Source organism: Dipodomys spectabilis, unplaced genomic scaffold (genome assembly GCF_019054845.1).
Source record: "Dipodomys spectabilis isolate Male_0828 unplaced genomic scaffold, ASM1905484v1 ptg000175l, whole genome shotgun sequence".
Taxonomy (NCBI): Eukaryota; Metazoa; Chordata; class Mammalia; order Rodentia; family Heteromyidae; genus Dipodomys; species Dipodomys spectabilis.
The window spans coordinates 10,985,898-11,005,665 of NW_024870852.1; the positions used below are offsets into that span (position 1 = coordinate 10,985,898).

Consider the following 19,768-nt stretch of genomic DNA (forward strand, 5'->3'; position numbering starts at 1 on the left):
GCTACCATGCATGCCCTTTTGACATCCCCCCCACCCCAAGGATAGCCACGTGGGCTTGCTTAGTAATGAGTCCTTTGCATGCCACACCCTGCGATGGTCCCTGCCCCACAGAGGGGAAAAGCCACACCGGAAGTGGCAGAGCCCAGAGGATGGGGAGGGAGGGAGTTTCCAGCCAGCCCAGAAAGACACAAGCACCCACACGTGTGGTACAGAGACAGGGAAGCTGAGATAGGGCACCGGGCAGGGCTGAACAGAGAACATGGCTATCCAAGCTCTTACCTCTGTGTCCCAGATCCTGAGTCCTAACCAAAAGGATGCTGCTGTTGTGGGGGCCGCTGCTATGCTGGGCGCTGCTGCCCCAAGCCCAGGGGGAAGCCCACAGTATCCTCTTCCTGAGGATCAGCACCACTAAGCTGCAGACAAGTAAGAGACTTTTTTCCTTTCGTGCACTTTGTATTGTTATTATAAAGGTGATGTACAGAGGGGTTACAGTTATATAAGTCAGGTAAAGAGTCCATTTCTTTTTGGACTATGTCTCCCCTTCCCTCTCTCTCTCCCAGTTTTTCCCTCCCATCCCCACCCACAAGTTGTATAGCTCATTTTTAATACAGTGTCCAGTGAGGACCACTGCTGCATTTGTTCACCCTTTGACCCTCCATTTCCGAGCCTCCTCCTATCCTCCCAAAGACAGGTAAACAAATAAACAATTCAAAAGGAGAAGAAAACAAAAACAGCCATGAAGAATCAACCTCTCATTTCCATTTCCTGGAGATCATTTTGATAAATATTCTTTTTTTTGGTCGGCCTGGGCGCTGTCCCTCAGCTCTTCAGCTCAAGGCGAGCGCTCTACCACTTGAGCCACAGCACCACTTCTGGTTTTCTGGTAGTTAATTGGAGATAAGAGTCTCATGGACCTACCTGCCTGGGCTGACTTTGAACCATGACCCTCAGATCTCAGCCTCCTGGGTAGCTAGGATTACAGGCATGAGCCACCAGTGCCTGGCTTGATAAATATTCTTTTATCTGATCAGATGCACATAGGCATGATGCCTTTGTATTCTTCTCCTAAGGGTCTCCTCCTTTGGTCTCACTGTGTATGAATGCCTAGAGTCCTCAGTGTATTTTTTTTTTAGCCATCCAGTGTGTTTACTTGAAGAGTTAGAGGCACATGCTAGCTAAAGGGCAAGCTGTGAGAAGCAGGAACTGGAGAAGGTCAGAAGAGACAGCACGGCCTCCCGCTCATTCAAGGCCTTGCCTCCTCCGACCTGGGCCTCACCAGCCACAGAATACATCTGCCCACACCCACAGCTGGCCCTGTTCTTTCCCTGATTATGTGAACCTGTGGCTCAGCTTGTAAGCCTAGCTACTCAGGAGGCTGAGATCTGAGGATCAAACTTCAAAGCCAGCACAGGCAAGAAAGTCTCTGAGACTCTCATCTCCACTTGCCACCAAAAGCCAGAAGTGGAGTTGTGGCTCAAGTGGTAGAGCACCAGCCTTGAGTGAAAAAGTTAAGGGACAGTACTATGAGTTCAAGCCCCTGGACCAGCGCATGCCTATGTGCATGCACGTGTGTGTGTGCGCGCACACACACACACACACATTTGTGAGGTGTCCTCAGGAGCACCTCCAAGGTCTTTTTCCTGACTCCCAAAGCCAGCATCTCTGATCTCTTCCCTGTCCTAGCTCTTCATCTCTCCCCCTCCCCCAAAGACTTCCCAGCTTGCTCCTCAGCTCAGGCTGTTCCTTCTGCAGAACAGACTCCTCAGTGTGGTGTGACCTGTCTGGGATGGCAAAGTCCAAATGTCCCTCATCCGGAAGTCCCTGACCTTCCCCGGCAGCAGGACTTCCACAGCCTTCAAGTGAAGCCTATTCTAGAGGGCCCATCCAAGCACAATGTACCTGTTGTCCTGTCTGATTGTCTGTCTGCTGCTTTCCCTCACTTAGGGTTATGAGTCGTCTACCACACTCCAGCCCCCATATCTTTCCATGTTGTAAACTCACCAAGCCTATAACTACCTCAGGACCTTTGCATGTGCTACTGCTGCCTCCGCCTACGGGGTTCCCCACCACCAGGTCATTTAGGAATGGATTCTCTCACTTCCTTCAGCTCTCCGTTCAGAAGCCTTCTAAAAGAAACCCTTCCTGACTCCTTGACTAAAACAGCCTCTCCTTACCTGGTGTGCTGGGGCTCAGCTGCATTTTACATTCACTGATCATTGCCAAAAATTGCTTTGCTCGCTGACCTGGGCGCTAGGCTATCTTTCTGACTAGAAGGTAGACGCTGTGAGGAGTGTGAGGTTAGGAGCCACACTGCTTGAGTTCCCCAAGCCCAAGAGAATAAGCACTTAAGAACCACCTGGGAGGTGGAGAGTGGGGGATCAGGGTTTGGGGCCAGCCCAAACAAAAAATATTGGCCAATGGCTTAGCATAGTGGCCGGTGCCTGTCATCCCATTGACAGAAAGAAACACAAGTAGGAGGATGGCAGTCTAGGCCAAAACAGGCATAAAGCATGAATAACTAACACACATAGGACTGAAGGTGTGGCCTGCCTAACAAGTATGAGGCTATGAGTTTAAACCCCATTACTACAAAACAGTGTGTGTGAGAGAAAGCGTGGGAGGGAAGGAGGAGGGGGAGTAAGTGAGCCAGAGAGAGGGGGGGAAGGGGAGAGAGGGAGGGAGAGAGAAGCACTCAGCAGGTTCTGGCAGGTGGTCAGGCAGGAGATTGAGACGTTGCTCTCAAATTAATAGCGAAGGCCAGGTGCCAGGGGTTCACACCTGTCATCCTAGCTACTTGGGAAGCTGAAATCTGAGGATCGCAGTTCAAATCCAGCCCAGGCAGGAAAGTCCATGAGACTCTTTATCTCCAATTAACTACCAGAAAACCAAAAGTGGAGCTGTAGCTCAAAGTGGTAGAGCACTAGTCTTGTGCAAAAGAGCTCAGGGACAGTACTCAGGCCCTAACCGACAAAGTAATAGTAATAATAATAATAATAACTAAGGACTTCTTGCTGAATGGCTGTCTTAATTGCCCGCTGGGAGCCAGCATTAGTGGGTGTTTGCTGAATGACTGAATGAAGGCTAACAGCCCACACTGAGGAAGGCTTGTGTCCTCAGACATTTCAGACCTGTTAGAGAAGCATGAGGTCCTGGGCGGCATGGTGAGGATGCCGGTGCTGGGGGCCGCAGGCAAGGGCGTGCCTGTGCTGCACCGCCTGCCCTTCGTCAGTGAAGACCTCTCCAACAAGAAAGGGGGACTGGACCTGTCACTGGTCAGTGATCTGCTCTCCGGGAGGAAGTTCCCAGTGCTGGAGGAGCTGCTCCAGGCTGGCGGGTGAGTGACCAGCCAGGCTGCCCCCCAAACTCTGTTCTCCCTCAGGAGACAGTTGTGTCCTTGAGCCCTGGTTCTCCTCCCATCCCATGAAACAGCCAATGTCTCCGGAGCATGTCCAAGGCCTCAAGTGCACAAGTGTCTCCTTACCATCCTCCTCCCCTCTCCAGTTAGCCCGGCACCCCCCCCCCCCACCCCGCTACACCTGGGTTTGCTAACTTGAATCATGTTCCTAAAACTATGTTTAGTGAATTGAATTAAACGGGGCAGGGTCCTGTGTGCAGCCCACAGATGGCCTGGGGTCCATCCCAGGCTAGAGCAGGGACAGCCCGGTCCCACCCATGTCAGCAGACTGCAGGGGATGAAAAGTCAGGCTGCTGGGCTGAGGGGGTGCTGCCCAGAGAAGCTTAAGGGGAGCCCCAGCCATGCCATCACCTCAAACTGATCACAAGCACTCAGGCCTAGGCAGTCATGTCCCAGCTCCTCCTGCAAGCCAACTCCAGCTCAAGGTGTCGTTTGGAAAGACAAAAGGAAGCCCTATGTAGTCTCTCCTGGTCATTCTTAAAACTTCCTCCAGTCTGCTGAGGTGGAACCTTCCTGAAAGTTCCATGCTGGGGAGGGACAGGATTTCCTCCATATTAAGAGTGTGTGCCTTGCTGGGCGCTGGTGGCTCACACCTATAATCCTCTCTACTCAGGAGGCTGAGATCTGAGAATTGTGGTTCAAAGCCTGCACAGGCAGGAAAGTCCATGAGACTCTTATCTCTGATTAACCACCATAAAATCAGTTCTGTGGCTCAAGTAGTAGAGCACTTGCCTTGAGCTGAAGAGCTCAGGGACAGTGCCCAGACCCAGAGTTCAAGCCCACAACCAACAACAACAATAACAACAAAAGAGTTTTGCCACCTGCACCAGATGAATGGCCAACTTTATACTGAACACCCTCAAAGCACAACCTCCGGGTTCTTGGGAGCTCAGGGAGATGCAGGAGCTGAGACCACAGAAGAAGGTTCCAGATGCTCAGCAGAACCCACGGGTCCTGCCAGGAAAGCAGAAGGACCACCAGCCACCTTGCTCCCTTCCTTATTTGTGTTCTTTGTGGGTTTTGGTTTTGTTTGGTTGTGTTGGCTTTCTGGAGTTTCTGTGTTTGGTTTTGGTGTTGGTCTTTTTGCTTATTTTTTGCAGTGCTTGCTGGAGCCTTGGCCAAGCAAGCATTCTACCACTGAGCCACATTCTCAACCACAGTGGTGTGGCCTTGAACTCACATGCCTGAGATGTGGAGACCACTCCTCTTCCATTTCCTGTCTTAGACAGGACAACCCCAGAGAACACAGAAGGGAAGGGACTGTCTGGGTCTTCCAGGCTTGAAAACTGGCCCAACGATCCACAGCTGGATTGGGGGCCATGCTGTCCCACAGCCATTCTTACCTCCTCTCCTGGAATCTCCTGCCACACCAAAACACCCCATGCTTCTTACAGGCTTGTCATAGAAGATGCCCAAGGACCTGAGATCACCCTGGACATCCTCAGTGACAGCCTGCTGCAGGTCACCTTGCGCTGCAAACTGTACCTGTCACTCCAGGAGTAAGTACACTGGGGGTCAGGCACCATGCCCTGGGGTCCCAGACACCCCAGCTTCTCACTGCCAAGCAACCAGAAGCAGCCAAACAAGGCCATCAAAATCCATGAGAATGCTCGGCGCCAGTGGTCTCACGCCTGTAATCCTAGCTATTCAGGATACTGAGATCTGAGGATCCTGGTTCAAAGCCAGCCCAGGCAAGAAAGTCTATGACTCTTCTCCAATTAAGCACAAATAGGCCAGAAGTAAAGCTGTGGCTCAGGTGGTAGTACAAAAGCTCAGGGACAGTGCCCAGGCCCAGAGTTCAAGCCCCAGATCCAACACCACCACCACCAACAAATCTACAAGGATGACAATAATCCTCCACTTGGGCATGTTTCTGAGCTATTTTACTTCTGGGGAAGCTGAGGCATGGAATGGGACTGAGCCTGGCCCACGATCACTCAATGAATGAATAGCAAAGCTGGGATAAGACCTTCTGTTGCTTATACTGGGTAGGGCACTCACATGCCAAGCAGGCAGAGGGTACCTGGGCACTGCCAGGATGGCCTGAGCCAGGGCTGGGTGAGCTCCCCATGCATCCTGGCTCTTTCTGGGCTGGGCCACCCTGGGCCTCAGTTTCTCATATGTCTTATGTCTTTGATGGAGACCTGAACTAGAAATGTCTCTGCTCTCTACTGTAATTGTGACAGTTCACATGTGGCCTCCTGGGGCCTGTAGCACTTGCCTGTCTCACCCTTAGCCCCAAGCAATCGCCACCCTGTAGGATGGTGGCCCAGTGCTCTCACATCTCCCCACGTTCTCATTCCATGGTTTAATGAGCTTTCCTTGAAAGCCAGCCCTGCAGGAAACAGCCACTAGCAGTGGCTTCTGGCAGCAAGCGGGAGCCCTGGCTTGGAGCCCATGACCCTTCTGTCCCCCACAGGATCCTGTGGCTCAAAATCATCAAGAACATCCGCATTGGGATACGGCTAGAACAGGTAGGGAACAAGACCCAAGTGGCCCTTGAGGAATGCCATGCACCCCCTGGATACCTGGATATTGAGATTCTCCAACAGTGAGTTACCCGAACCCCCACCCCCACTGGCCAGGGCAGACACTGGGCCTCCCTCATTGACCTGCTCAGGGCAGGCGCTGGGGTGGCCTTGCCCCAGCCCAGCCCAGGTGTCCACAGTGACCAGGGCTCCTCCATGCATGCTGCTCCACAGAGCAAGTGATGCTGCAGCCATCACTGACCCACACCCCAGCCTCTGCTCGGCCACCTCCTACCACGGGGTCCTGGCCAGGTCATTTGTGCCTCCATTTCCTCACCAGTAAAATGAGATGGCACTCAGCACCCAGGCGGCCTGGGATAGCACAGGGAAGAAATGAGCTGACCTCTGTGTGTGTGTGAAAGAGAGAGAGAGAGAGAGAGGGCCATCTAAAGGAACCACTGTCAACCATTCTTATATTCACCTAGCATAGAACCTCTTCTGTAAGCTCCCCATGCTGGGTCTCTTCCTGATTTAAAGGCCTAAAAACTTTTCAAAGAGAAATGAAGAGGCAGAGTTATCAAAAGAATCAGGAAGAAATGTTCAGGATAGAAAAAGGAAAGAGGGAAGAAGAGAAGAAGTAGAAAGGGGAAGAAGGAAAGAAGGAAAGAAGGAAGAAGGAAGGAAGGAAGGAAGGGAGGGAGGGAGGGAGGGAGGAAGGAAGGAAGGAAGGAAGGAAGGAAGGAAGGAAGGAAGGAAGGAAGGAAGGAAGGAAGGAAGGAACAAGAGAGAGAGGAAGGGAAGGAAGGAAGCAAGCAAGCGAGTGAGTGAGTGACACCCTCCCCCCCCCCCCCCCCCCCCCCCCCCCCCCCCCCCCCCGTCTCCCTTACCAGGCCCAGGGCAGGCTTTCCTTGGCCCTGCCCCTCCTCTGCTTTCTGACCTAGACCTCATGTGTGTGCGCCCCTCCCTCCTGTGCCTGCGAGGTGCAAGGTGTGTCAGACTCTACCGATTGCCCCTCCCCAGGACAGACTCCCTGCTGCTGAACAAACTGCTGCAGTTGCTGTCCAACGTCCTGGACAAGTTCCTGCCCTACCTTCTCCAGAAATTGGTGAGCTGCCTGCCCTTGCTGCGCCCCACCCCCACCCAGGGAAGAGGCATGGCACCCCTCCACCCCCAGAGAATACTGCTCAAGCTCCCCCGACACCAGCAGGACACCCTATCTTCCTCCAGGTGTGCCCCACAGTCACAACCCTGATCAAGTTGCTGCTGGAAGACCTGCTACATATCTCTCTGCGTATGTTGTTGCTGCAGCTGGGGTGGGGGCTCGTCTGCCCTGCCGCGGCTGCATGTCAGGTGACATTTCAGGGTCCAGGATTAGGACAGGGGAATAAGACTACTTTGGCCCACAAGGAGCCTGTTTTCTGATAAAGGAGGAAAAGGGGTGACATAGCTTGGGACTCCTCTGAGCCTCAGTTTCCCTGTCTGTGAAGTTGGAATTCATCACAGGCACTCCCGCAGCTGTCCTTTGCCCTGGCTGCACCCCAAATTCATTTCTACATTGTAGCACCCATCATTGAGGGCCCCAACGACTTCCAGTACTATGTGACCAGCACAGAGTTCACAGAGGAGGCCATCCTGATGAGAGTCCTGGTGAGCTGGCTATGCACAGTCCGGGATGGCTGCTGGGCTGGAGGAGGACAGGCAGGGAGAAAACAAAATGGCGCATCTAGAGACAGGAGGAGGAGGAGGAGCAGGTCAAGGAGGTGGCAGATAAAGGAAGACTGAGAATGGGGAGACCCCTGGGTCAGGTCCAGAGCTCTCATGCTGAGCTGCCTGTCCATCCTGGGCCGGCAAGGGAGGGTCTGGACAAGAGGACAAGGCAGGTCACTCAGGAACAGCTAGGCCATCTAACAATAACAACAAAAAAGAAGCTTCCAGATGGGGAGACAGAGGTCTGTCCATGCTCCCTGCCATTCTGTAGAAGGACAGGGGGTGGGGATGGTGGGAGGCAAGTTCAGTGGGCTCCTGAGTGACTGGCTCTGTCTCCCTGGGCCTCGGTGTCCTCCCCTGTCCAGGGGTGACGGTGCTGGCTCGCATCTTGGCGTGCTGCTAGGAGGTGGCATCCATGGCGCTCAGCCAGGCCCAGGGCGTGATGAGCCCCGGCTATAGTGACTATCACCTCTTCCCTCATTTCTCTGAAGCTGGTGACACCCTGTGGCCCAGACCAGCCAGCTCCACGGGCTGAACCTGCTCCGTCCGTGTCGCTCCCACAACTCTCCCAGGGCAGCATGGCAGACCTGGTGTTCGGGCTGGAAGTCTATAATAACCTCCTGCGCTGCCTCTGCACCCGGACCCACGTGGCCCCCGTAGACTCTCTGAATGAAATAGTGAGTGCTTGGGGGCAGGGGGGAGAGCCCCCCCCAACACACACACACACACACACACACACACACACACACACTCACACACACACACACACACACACACACACACACACACACACACACAGCCCTCCTGCTTCTGCTTGTCACAGCAGGAAGCCAAGGCCCAGCAGGTGCTTTTGCTCACTAGACCCACATTAGCCCCTCCCCCGCCCCTCCAGCCCTCTCTATAACCCTCATCCCCCTCTGCTTGCTTGCTTGCTTGTTTCTTCCTTCCTTCACCTATGTATTTATAGTTGTCCTACTAGAGTTTGAATTCAGAGTCTGGCACTAGCTTGATCGCTGCTCTACCATATGAGTCATACCTGCAACCCTGTTTTTACTGGTTATTTTATGGATATCTTAATGGGTTTTATGGATTTTTTTTTTTCCTGCCTAGACTGGCTTTGAACCAGGATCCTCCAGATCTCAGCCTCCTGAGTAGCTAGGGTTACAGGTGTGAGCCATTGGCACTAGCTAGTTTGTTTTGTTTTGTTTTGCTGGGGAGCAAACCCAGAGCTTTAGGCATGCTAGGCAAATGTTCCACCATTGAGCTACATCTCCAATACTCCTCCCTTTGTTGTTGTTGGTTGTTGAACTTAGAGCCTGGGCACTGTCCCTGAGCCTTTGTGCTCAAGGCTAGCATTCTGCCACTTGGAGCCACAGCGCCACTTCCCGTTCTCTGGTAGTTGATTAGAGATAAGAGTCTCACTGACTTTCCTGCCTGGGCAATTCTCAAATCCCAGCCTCCTGAGTAGGATAACAGGTGTGATCCATCAGTACCTGGCCATTAAAAAAAAATAGAGACATGAGGTGTGTAAGCACTGGGCCCACCTTTGGTCCTCAGCTCCACCCAAAACTGTTGGCCCCTCCCTCTCTCCACCCAGACCCACCTGAACTCCCATCTACCTCACTTCCTACCCTCAAACCCTGCTGCTACCTAGATAGTGAAGGTCCCCATGTACTTTCTCTCTCTCTGGAGCAAATATGGCTCCTCTAATAAACCTTGTACTAATCTTTCTCCTGTGCCTGCCTGCCTCCGTGTGGTCCCCTGGGATGGATGTGATGGATCCTTTCAAGGTGGACTTTGCTTTTTACTTCATAATTTTTCTGTAATTATTTGTGCTTTTCAAAACTCAATGGGGGGGCTGGGAAGGTGGCTCAGTGGTAGAGCACTTGCCTTGCATGTTCGAGGCCCTGGGTTCGATTCCTCAGCACCACATAAGAAAAAAGCCGAAAGTGGCGCTGTGTGGCTCAAGTGGTAGAGCGCTAGCCTTGAGCTGAAGAGCTGAGGGACAGCGCCCAGGCCCAGAGTTCAGGCCCCACGACCGGACCCAAAAAAAAAAAAAAAAAATCTCAAAACTCAATGGGAACCTGTAGGTCATGTCTATAATCCTAGCTAATTAGGAGGCTGAGATCTGAATATCAAGGTTCAAAGACTAGACCATGAAGGAAAGTCAGCGAGACTCTTATCTCCAATTAACTACCAAAAAAGCTGAAAGTGAAGGCAGCTGGGGAAGGAAGATCTGTGTGACTCTTATTTCCAATAAACTATTTTAAAAGCCAGAAGTGGAGCAGTGGCTCAAGTGGTATAGTGCCAGCCTTGAACAAAAAAGCTCAAGGACAGCACCCAGGCACTGAGTCCAAGCTCCAGTACCAGAAAAAACTCAATGAAGTTTGGCACAGGTGGCTCACATCTGTAGTCCAACTTGGGAGGCTGAGATCTGCAGAATGGTGGATCAAAGCCATCCCAGACACAAAAGTCAATGAGGCTCTGTCTCCAATTAACCAGTAAATGACAGAGTGGAGGCATAGCTCAAGTTGTAGAATACCAGCTGTCTACAAGCAAAGGTACAAGGCCCTGAATTCAAGCCCTGGAACCAGCACGGCGCACACACACATGCACAAAACCAATGGAATGAAGCTGAGGGGAGAGCTCAGTGGTGTAAAGCCTGAACTTAGCATGTGAGGGGGAGGCCCTGGGTTCCAGCCCAGCACCAAAATAATAATAATAATAATAATAATCCACAGATCACAAGTAGATGAAAAAAATTATACCTGTAATCCTAGCTACTTGGGAGACTGAGATCTAAGGATTGTGGTTCAAAGCCAGCCCAGGCATGAAAATCCATGAGACTCTTATCTCCAATAAACTCAGAAAAAGCCAAAAGTGGCACTGTGGCTCAAGTGGTAGAGCACTAGCCTTGAGCAAAAGAAGCTCAGGGACAGCACCCTGGACCCTGAGTTCAAGCCCCACTATCAACAAAAACAAATTCAATAAAATAAACAGGGGAAATTATTCATAAAAGAATCTAGGTGATGAACATGTAACCATTCTCTTATTCCATTTTTGCACTAAAATAGTGGGAGATGACCATCAGGTGATCATCATTATCATTATTCAATAATGATGATAATTTAATAACAATGATCATCATCATCATTAAATCATGATCGTCATCATTAAATTAACCTTTGCACACAAATCATGATGATGGGAGACAGTTCCACTACTGTGTCCCAGCCCACCTGCCCAAAATACACCTGAGGCCTCTCAAGGACGTATCTCCCCTTCTTCCAGGCTGCCAACCTCATGAAGCTGCTGTCAGTGAGGGAGCCTGGGCTCAAGGTGAGTGTGAAGCCAGCCCCTTCCCCAACCCGGAGCCCATCAGCTCAGCCTGGGAGTGTGGGGGAGGCTCCACGTCCGTGCTCTGCTTTCCTTCTGTGGACTGCGGAAACCGCTGCATCCGAGTGGCAGCGTGGTGAAGCACCTAAGGCACTGAGCATGCTGCCCATGACTGTCACCGTGACGGTGGCTCACCATTGAACAAGACCCTCACCTGCCAAGGATACCTAGCCAACAGGGGGCAGGGCAGGGCAGGTGTGCCGCCGGCCCCCTCCCATAACCAGCACTGTCACCCCCTTTTCATAGGGTGAGCCCTAAGGCTCAACCGAATGACATGGTTTACCCAAGCTCACATTAAGTGACGGGAAGTGTCAGGATTTGAACCCAGGACCTGACTCCAAAGTCAGAGCTCAATGCCTGCTCCAATGGCTCTTAGAATACAACACTGCTGGACAATGACAATAGTATACCAGTTAATATGTATATAGCATCACTGGGTGCTGGGTTTGTTCCTAAGTGCTGTTGACTCACTTTATCCTCATAATGCATATCCTCTTCTCCCTGTAAACCAGGGGAAATTAAGGCATAGAGAGGTTAAGAAACTTATTGCAGGCCATACAACTTGCAAGTGGTAAAGCTGGGACTTAGTTCCAAACACCTACGTTCTTACCTCCCACACGTGCCCAGGACAAGGAGCCTAGGGTCTCTCTTTGAAGCAGTTCAGGGAGGGTAAGCATCCTCCCCAGAGTCACATAGGGAGTGGCTGCCGAGCTGGAAGGAGACGCAGCTGCCCTCCTCATGGGGGCTGAGGGAAAGCCACCTTCCATCTCTTCCCCTCCTCTTCTGCTTCCACCGCAAGCAGGCTTCTAATCAGTCCACAGAGAACTTGGACCTGGTCATCCGTACCCAGGATCCACCTACAGTCCACCTTGATGGCCACAGGGCCACCGTGACCCAACAGGGCTCACTGCTTCTGCTGGGGCCCAACGCCACCTCCTCCAACTCAGTTTCCTGGGTGAGTGACACTGGGAGGCCTCTGTTCCACAGGGGTCAAAGGGCCCTCCTGCTGGGAGGGTCCCTCTGGGTCTGCTGGGGATGAGCACGGGGGAGGGGCAGTGTCACCTTCGTGCCATCTGCTAACCTGTTGAGACACCCAAGAAACCCTGGGGGTCCCCCAAGGACTCCCCAGCAGCCACAGTGTCTCACCTGAAGACCTCATGCTATTGCTGTTGGTGCCTAGGGCTGTGCACTGTATGCCCTGGGACACCTCAAAATTCAGGAAGTGGAGCTGTGGCTCAAAGTATAGAGAGCAAGCATTGGGCAAAAGAGCTCAGGGACAGCACCCAGGCCCTGAGTTCAAGCTCCATTACTGGCAATAATAATAATAATAGTTATTATCACTATTATTATCCAAATAATATTTATAGCTGGGCACTAGTGGCTCAGAGGCTACTAATCCTAGCTACTCAGGAGGATGAGATCTGAGGATCACAGTTTGAAGCCAACCCAGGCAGGAAAGTCCATGAGACTCTTACCTCCGATTAACCACCAAAAAATAAAAAACTAGAATAGAGCTGTGGCTCAAGTGGTGGAGTGCCAGCCTTGAGTCAAAAAGCAAAGAAACAGTACCCAGGCCCTGAGTTCAAGCCCCAACACTGGCACCAGAGAGAGAGAGAGAGCAAGGGGTTCTATGGCTGGTAGTCATGATCCCAGCACCAAGTGGCTTGCCAAAGGCAATGACTCCTCCAAGCTGAGCCTGCTCTCGTGCCCAGCCTTCTCAGCTGCTAGGCCCAATGCCCCCTCCCATGGCAAGGCCTGATCTGCACATGGTGAAGCAGCAGCCACCACGGAGTTGGAGTAGAGGGGCCAGCGCTGAGCACCTGCTTATGAGGACTGAAAGTCAGGGCCTCTCCAGCCCAGCTCTGAGTTCATTTCAACCCCTCACAGCAACTCCTTTCGAAAGCTGTATTTTCCTCCAAAGATCAGAAGCTGGAGCTCCAGTTTAATCCACACAGGTGATGATGGGTTTTGATTTGGGATGTTCAGAAAAAGTAAAGGGGAGGGGGAAGATTCCATGGGGGCTGTCCTCAGGATGGACAGCTGTTAGGTAAGAGGGAGGGTTAGGGCTCTGACCTGCAGCTCCCTGAGCCCTCACCCCCCCCCCCCAACTGCTGTCCTGATTTATATATGACCTCTGTCCTCTGGCAGGGCCAAGGTCACCCTGGGAGCTTACCCGGCTGGCCTCAAGGAGCAGGTGAGTCTCTCAGCTTTGGTCTCCAATGTGTCCAGAAGGGCTCAGGCCACTGATGTAGCCAAATCTTAAGTAGCATGTACTTTGCCTAGACGTGGGACAGAGAGAACAAGGCACAAAGTTTCAGCCTTTGGGGACCTCCTGTGCTCACAGGGTGAGGGTCAGACATAGGAAAAGGAAAAGAAAGTAGGCTGTAGGGCAGGTACTGAGTGGCACTAGTCAAGGCAGAAGTGGGTGAAGCAGACTATGAACCAAGAAGTGCCGGGGTGGTGGGAGGTATGGAGCCCAGGGCATCATGCATGCTAGACAAGCGCTCCATCAGTGAGCCACACCCCCAGCCCAGCACTACCAAACTTTACCTTCCCTGTTACCTGAGACCTTCCTCCATCACAGCCACACACCATACAAGCCACCCACCTCAGGGACAGTGCCCAGAAGATGGGCAAGAACAGCAATCTGTCCAAATCAAGGGTGAGGATGATCCCAGTCAAGGCCTGCCTGACCCCCTCACCCCCCACACACACACCCTGATTACTCCAGGCTTGCTACCTTCATGTGCCTGCCCTCCAGTTGGCAGCTCTCAGCACTAGGTGCCACCTGGGCCATGGTGACTCTATTTCAGGCCCCCTAGTTTTTCCCTTTGCTAATCTGAGCAGTTGGTTCTGGTAGCCTTTCAAAGTGGCCTTCCCTGTCGTTGGCCCCTGTGGGCACTGTGGTCCTCCACTGCCACAGTCTGACTTGGCCTGCCCAGAGGAAGTGACCTTCTTTCTCCCTCCCATGCAGGAAGAAAGCCTGAAGGGCTTGCTCTTGGCCTTGCTGAAGAGGAGCTTCCTGCCCCAGCACAACAGTGAGCCTCCTCCCCTCATCCTGGCCTCGTGGCCTGTAGCTCAGAGCAGTGCCCCACCAGGCCCTCAGAGTCTCTACACACAGCTGCCCTCTGCCAGGGTGGAGGAAGCCTCCAGCAGGAAGCCTGGGGCATGACTGCAAGGGGGCAGGAAAGGGCTCGAGAGAGGTGCAAGTTAGTGTTGTGCAGAATGCCAAGGGAAAGAGCGTCAGGTGAGGGGCCTCCACCTACCTCGCCCCACCTGCAGGTAAGGGAGCTGATGGAGTGCCCAGGTGGGCCTATGGCAAACGTGACCACCCAACATGGGCCGCTCATACTCGGCTCAGGTGGAGGTCACCAGCAGGGCAGTTGTGTGCGTGGTTGAGAGACATTAGAAGGCTGAATATTGAGAGGCATCACCCCATCTCTAGATAGCAAGTCCCCTCCCCCTCTTACTCTGGGCTTCCTTGGGGGCTGACCAGGATGGGAGGAAGCCACAGCAGTTTGGGAAGTGATCCTAGGAAAATGAAGGGACTCTCTCTCTCTCCCTCTCTCTCTCTCTCTCTCTCTCTCTCTCTCACACACACACACACACACACACACACACACACACATACAGCTGGAAATGAAGGTATGGCTCAAGTGGTAAAGCACCATCCTTGAGCAAAAGAGCTAAGAGACAGTGCGCCCAGGCCCTGAGTTCAAGCCCAGGACCTGCAGGAGAGGAGAGGAGACAAGAGGAGACGAGAGGAGAACCAAGTGAGACTTCAAGGCTTGGAGTCCAGCCCCAGTAATCTCTCTCTTGCTCTCTGTCTCTGTCTCTGTCTCTCTCTCTCTCTCTCTCTCTCTCTCACACACACACACACATATGCATGCACGCATACACACACAGACACACACACACACAGTGCTAAAATGTTGGTAGAAACAAAATGTCTCAAAAAAAAGGACTATAAAAAAGAGACTGAAGCTGGGTACTGGTGGCTCATGCCAGTAATCCTAGCTACTCAGGAGGCTGAAATCCGAGGATCATGGTTCAAAGCCACCCAGACAGGAAAGTCCATGAGACTTTCATCTCCAATCAACCACTCAGAAAACTGGAAGTGGCTCTGTGGCTCAAGTGTTAGAGTGCTCACCTTGAGCAGAAGAGCTCAGGAACATTGGCCAGGCCCAGAGTTCTGACAAAAAAGAGAGAAAGAGAGAGAGAGGCTGAAAGTAACCTTAAGAACCTTAGAAATTTGCCTCTATCCATGACTAGATCAAAGAAATATTCATAAAACACTTACCTACCAAATACATGAAAATTAGTCCTTTAAAACAAGATTTTGGTAACAAATGTATGTGCCAGTATTGTGGCTTGAACTTGAGGCATGGGTCCCTTAGCTTTTTTGCCCAAGGCTGGCTCTCAGCCACTTGAGCCACAGCTCCAGTTCTAGCTTTTTGGTGGTTTATTGGAGAGAAGAGTCTCACAGACTTTCTTGCCTAGGCTGGCTTTGAACCACAGTCTTCAGATCTCAGCCTCCTGAGTAGCTCCAGGGTTACAGGCGTGAGCTGTACTCAGCTTTCTTGCTCAGTGCTGGCACTCTACCACTTGAGCCATTCCTCCAGTTCCAGATTTTTTTTCTAATTAATCGGAGATAAGCATCTCTCAGATTCATCTTCCTGGGTTGGCTTTGAACCACAATCTTCAGACCTGAGCCTTGGATTATAGGCATGAGCCACCAGCACTCGGCCATTTTACCCTTTTTCAGGAGCACTTTTCAGACACTTCTCACCATTAAAGGAGAATGTATTTCAGCAAGGAAATTCAAGCCATGGAACAGTCTCTCCACTGCTGCTGCTGAGAGCGTGCTCACAGTTCTTGAATATAATGGAGAACATTCTTCGATAGGGCTTGGGGAGGGGTGGGGAGGCCATAGTGAGAAACTGGCTTTTGGCCAGGGCTGTCTTGCGGGGAGAGGGAAGCCTACCCAGGCCCCTCCTGTTCAGGGCAGTGGAATACCAAGACTCCCCTGGCTTGGCCCTGGCAGATCGCCCTGCCCACCAGGACTCTGAGCTCCTCTCCCCCACCCCCTTTTGCAGAATGGCTCAGAGAATGTGGCCTCCCGCTGCCGCACATCAAGGGAGTCTCTTTTAGTCAAGCCCAGATGGAGTTCTCCCAGGTAGGTGCCAGGAGGTGGGAGCGAGGGTCCCGTGCCTGTGGAGGGAAAGCAGGCATGGGAGGCAGAGGCCTCTGCTCCCCCACCTTCTTCCCCCTCACAACTGTGCTGGGCCAGCACCCCACTTTCAGGTGAGGAGACTGGGGTTCCAAGGGCCAGCAGGGATCTCTCAGGGAACCCGACTACAGGGCTCACGGGAAGCATCCGGGCCCTTACACACATGATGTCAGTGCTGTTGTCTTCCTCGCCCTTTTTTATAGCTAAGGGAACTAAGGTTCACAGAGGTGAAGAAACCTTCCCGGTACCCAGAACTGGGTCCTCTGACCTCAAAACCCTAGAACTCAGATGTCCTGATCCCCCAAACAGGGCTGTTGCCTCTGCTGCCTATGATCTGCAAGTAGCCCGGATGGAGGAGCCAGGGCTAGTCCTGGGTCATCAGCGAAACCCTGGGATGAGGTGGGGGGGGGGGGCAGCCATCACCATAGATCAGAGCACTGAAGTGCTGCCGGTGGCTCGCTGGCCTTTCCACCTTACAGCTGCCTTGCCTCTCCACTTCCCTCCCTTTCCTGAGGGAACACGACCCTCAGGGTGAGGGGACGAGAGCAAGGCTTAGACCCTTCTTTATCTTCCATCTTCAAAAGATCCCCAGCTAGCCAGGCTGGTGACACACCAGCCATAATGCCAGCACTTAGGCTGAGACTGGAGGATGACAAGTTGAAGCTGGCCTGGTCACACTGAGGCCCTTTTGAAGCAAGGAAAGGGAGAGAGGGAGGGAAGAGGAGAAAGAAGGAAAGGGAAGGAGGGGGAAGAGAAGGAAAGAGAAGGGGAGAAAGAGAGGGAGGGATAGAGGAAGGAAGGGAGGGAAGAAGGGAAGCAGGAATCAAGGGAAGGAAGGAGGGAGGAGGAAAGAGGGAGGGAGGAAGGAAAGAAAGAAGGAAGGAAAGCAGGAAGGAAGGAATGCAGGAAGGGAGAGGGGGAGGGAGGGTAGGAAGGAATGAAAGAAGGAAGGAGGGAAGGAAGGGAAGAAAGGGAGGAAGGAAGGAAAGGAGGAAAAGAGGGAAGGAGGGAGGGAGGAAGGAAAGAAGGCAGGGAGGGAGGGAGGGAGGGAATGAAAGAAGGGCTTCAGGACCCCAAAGGTAGACCTTTGACCCCCTTCCCATCGCCAACCCTAACCTCAGTAGACATGAGAAGCCTGCTTTCTAGGACAGAAGAAGAGGCACAGCCCGAGTTGCACATTGAACCCACTTCTGGCATCAGTAACCCCACCACAGCATATACCCACCCTGTGGATTCCTATAAATCCAGCCCCAGGGGATAGAGGGAAGGGAAGACCCAGGCATAGATGGGGCTTAGGGCACCCCTACAGGTAGTACAGAGGCTGGGGCTGCTCTAAATGGATGCCACCGGTGCTGGCAGCTCAGGTGCTGCCCAGGACAGGTAGGGGCCCCTAAGAGCTCTGCAAGACAAAAAGGAGCAGAGGCAGAGCAAGAGCTTGAACCGAGCGCAGCACCATCTCAGGACACACAGTTCACCGGCTTCACCCCCAGGCTGCCTTGTACTGTTGTGTGCATCACATACTGGACAACCGCAGGGTGCCACTGCAACTGTCATTAGCCCAAATAACACCACGGGAAGTGAGCAGTGCACACAGCCTTATGTGCTGCCCTGACTGCAGATCATTCATCCCCTGTCATCCAGCCACTCAGCCACTCTGTCTCAGGAAGAGCCCCCACAGTCTGCTCACATACTTTCCCCTCGGCTCTGGACTCTTCCTTCTTTGGGGCACAGGCATGGTCCGTCAGGAGAAGTCCTGGGAGAGCAGGCTCTGCAGGCAAGGAGGATGGGTGGGGAGTGGGGCGCAGCCTCTGCCTCTGCCTCTGTCCTCAGGTGTACATGCTGCTGACTGTCCCCGAGTAGCTGGCTCCGACCAACGGCTCATCCCTGGCCTCCAACACGCATGCTCAGAACCCCAAGTCCAAAATGGCTGTGGTCCTGATGGAATTCTCAGCTATAATAAACGTGTTTTCTGCTCTAGATGGAGTCTGGTTCTGAGTTTGTGAAGGAGTCCAGTGGGGTAGTCAGGTTGTCTTGAAGAACTTTTTTTTTTTCTTTTGGCAGTACTGGAACTTGAACTCTGGGTCTCACACTGGGTAGGCAGGTGCTCTACCACTTGGGTTATGTTCCCAGCCCTTTTGTTGCTTTGGTTTGTTGTTTTCTTTTTTTTCAGTCAGTTTGCCTAGGGCCAGCCTCATACCACAACTCTCCTGCCTGTGCCTCCTGCTGGCCTAATGACAGATCCATCTTATCAGACCTGGCTTATAGGTTGAGATGGGGATCTCACTCACTTTTTTGCCTTGGCTGACCTTGAACCATGATCCCACTGATCTCCACCTCCAGAATAGCTGAGATATCAGCATTGAGCCACCACACTAGGTTCTGTCTTGAAGGATTGAAATACAAGATTCTACCACCTTTGCATAGTTCTGGTTAACTCTGGGCCACATAGTAGCCACCAGAACCAAAGTGAGCTGAAAAAAGTCCCCAGAGGAAGAAGACTTCAACGTGGGCACCACATTTGTGACATTGTCATAGAAAAAGAATTTCAGGACCTGCTGAGGTAAAAGCCCAGTGCATTTTATTAGTAAAGGAGAGGACATGTCATATTCCAGCTAAATGTAGGCACATCTGCAAAGGGTTATGCCAAGCAGAGTCATATCGGGGTATTTATACGGGGAAAGTAGGGCAGGAGAGTTAGCTTTAAAAAATCACTTAATATCTTTTTGTTCTAGACCCCTGGTATGTTTTGATCATTCTTGATGTTACAATGGTTTCTTGTTTGTTTTTATCGGTCATGGGGCTTGAACTCTGGGCCTGGGTTTGGTCCCTGAGCTCTTCAGGGACTTGAGTCATAGCGCCACTTCCAGCTTTTTCTGTTTATGTGGTGCTGAGGAATCGAACCCAGGGCCTCATGTATGTGAGGCAAGCACTCTACCACTGAGCCACCTTCCCAGCCCTGTTACAATGTTTTAACATTACTGACTTGGTTCTTAGGGATAATGTCTTAGTCAATCTTTCTATATCAGAATCCAGGCAACACACATGTGTGTGTGTGTTGTGATTTTATTTTCAGAACTGGGGATTAAACTCAGGGCCTTGTGCTTGCAAAGCAGGTGTTCTACCACTGAGCCCTATTTCCAGCCCTGGTTGTGTGTGTGTGTGTGTGTGTGTGTGTGTGTGTGTGTGTGTGTGTGTGTGTGTGTGTGTGTGTGTGTGTGTGTGTGTGCGCCAGTCCTAGGGCTTGAACTCAGGATCTGGGTGCTGTCCCTAAGCTTCTTTTATATAAAGTTGGAGCTCTACCACTTGAGCCACAGCTCCATTTCCAGCTTTTTGGTGGTTTGTTGGAGATAAAATTCTCACAGCTTTTCCTGCCTGGGCTGGCTTCAAACTGCGATCCTCACAAGCAGCTAGGATTATAGGCATGAGCCCCTAGTGCCCAGAAATCCTGGTTATTTTTGAAATAGGGTCTCCCTTTCTGGGTGCTCATGTGAGCCAGCCTAGCTAGGATAACAGGCTCATGCCACATGCCTAACTCTCCATTGAGAATGTCTT

At 52.2% G+C, this 19,768-nt stretch overlaps 1 protein-coding gene across 1 annotated transcript; it reads left to right on the top strand.

Moving 5' to 3' along the window:
- The first annotated feature begins 314 nt into the window (after positions 1-314).
- On the top strand, positions 315-18,104 carry LOC122120412. The gene is made up of 15 exons (XM_042694649.1): positions 315-423; positions 3,118-3,334; positions 4,810-4,914; positions 5,835-5,966; positions 6,904-6,988; positions 7,111-7,174; positions 7,445-7,530; positions 8,082-8,267; positions 10,882-10,929; positions 11,789-11,941; positions 12,874-12,941; positions 13,135-13,180; positions 13,961-14,024; positions 16,083-16,162; positions 18,047-18,104. Exons 1-15 carry the CDS (start codon positions 315-317, stop codon positions 18,074-18,076), a joined length of 1,473 nt encoding a protein of 490 aa, XP_042550583.1. The 3' UTR covers positions 18,077-18,104.
- Positions 18,105-19,768: the final 1,664 nt, after the last annotated feature.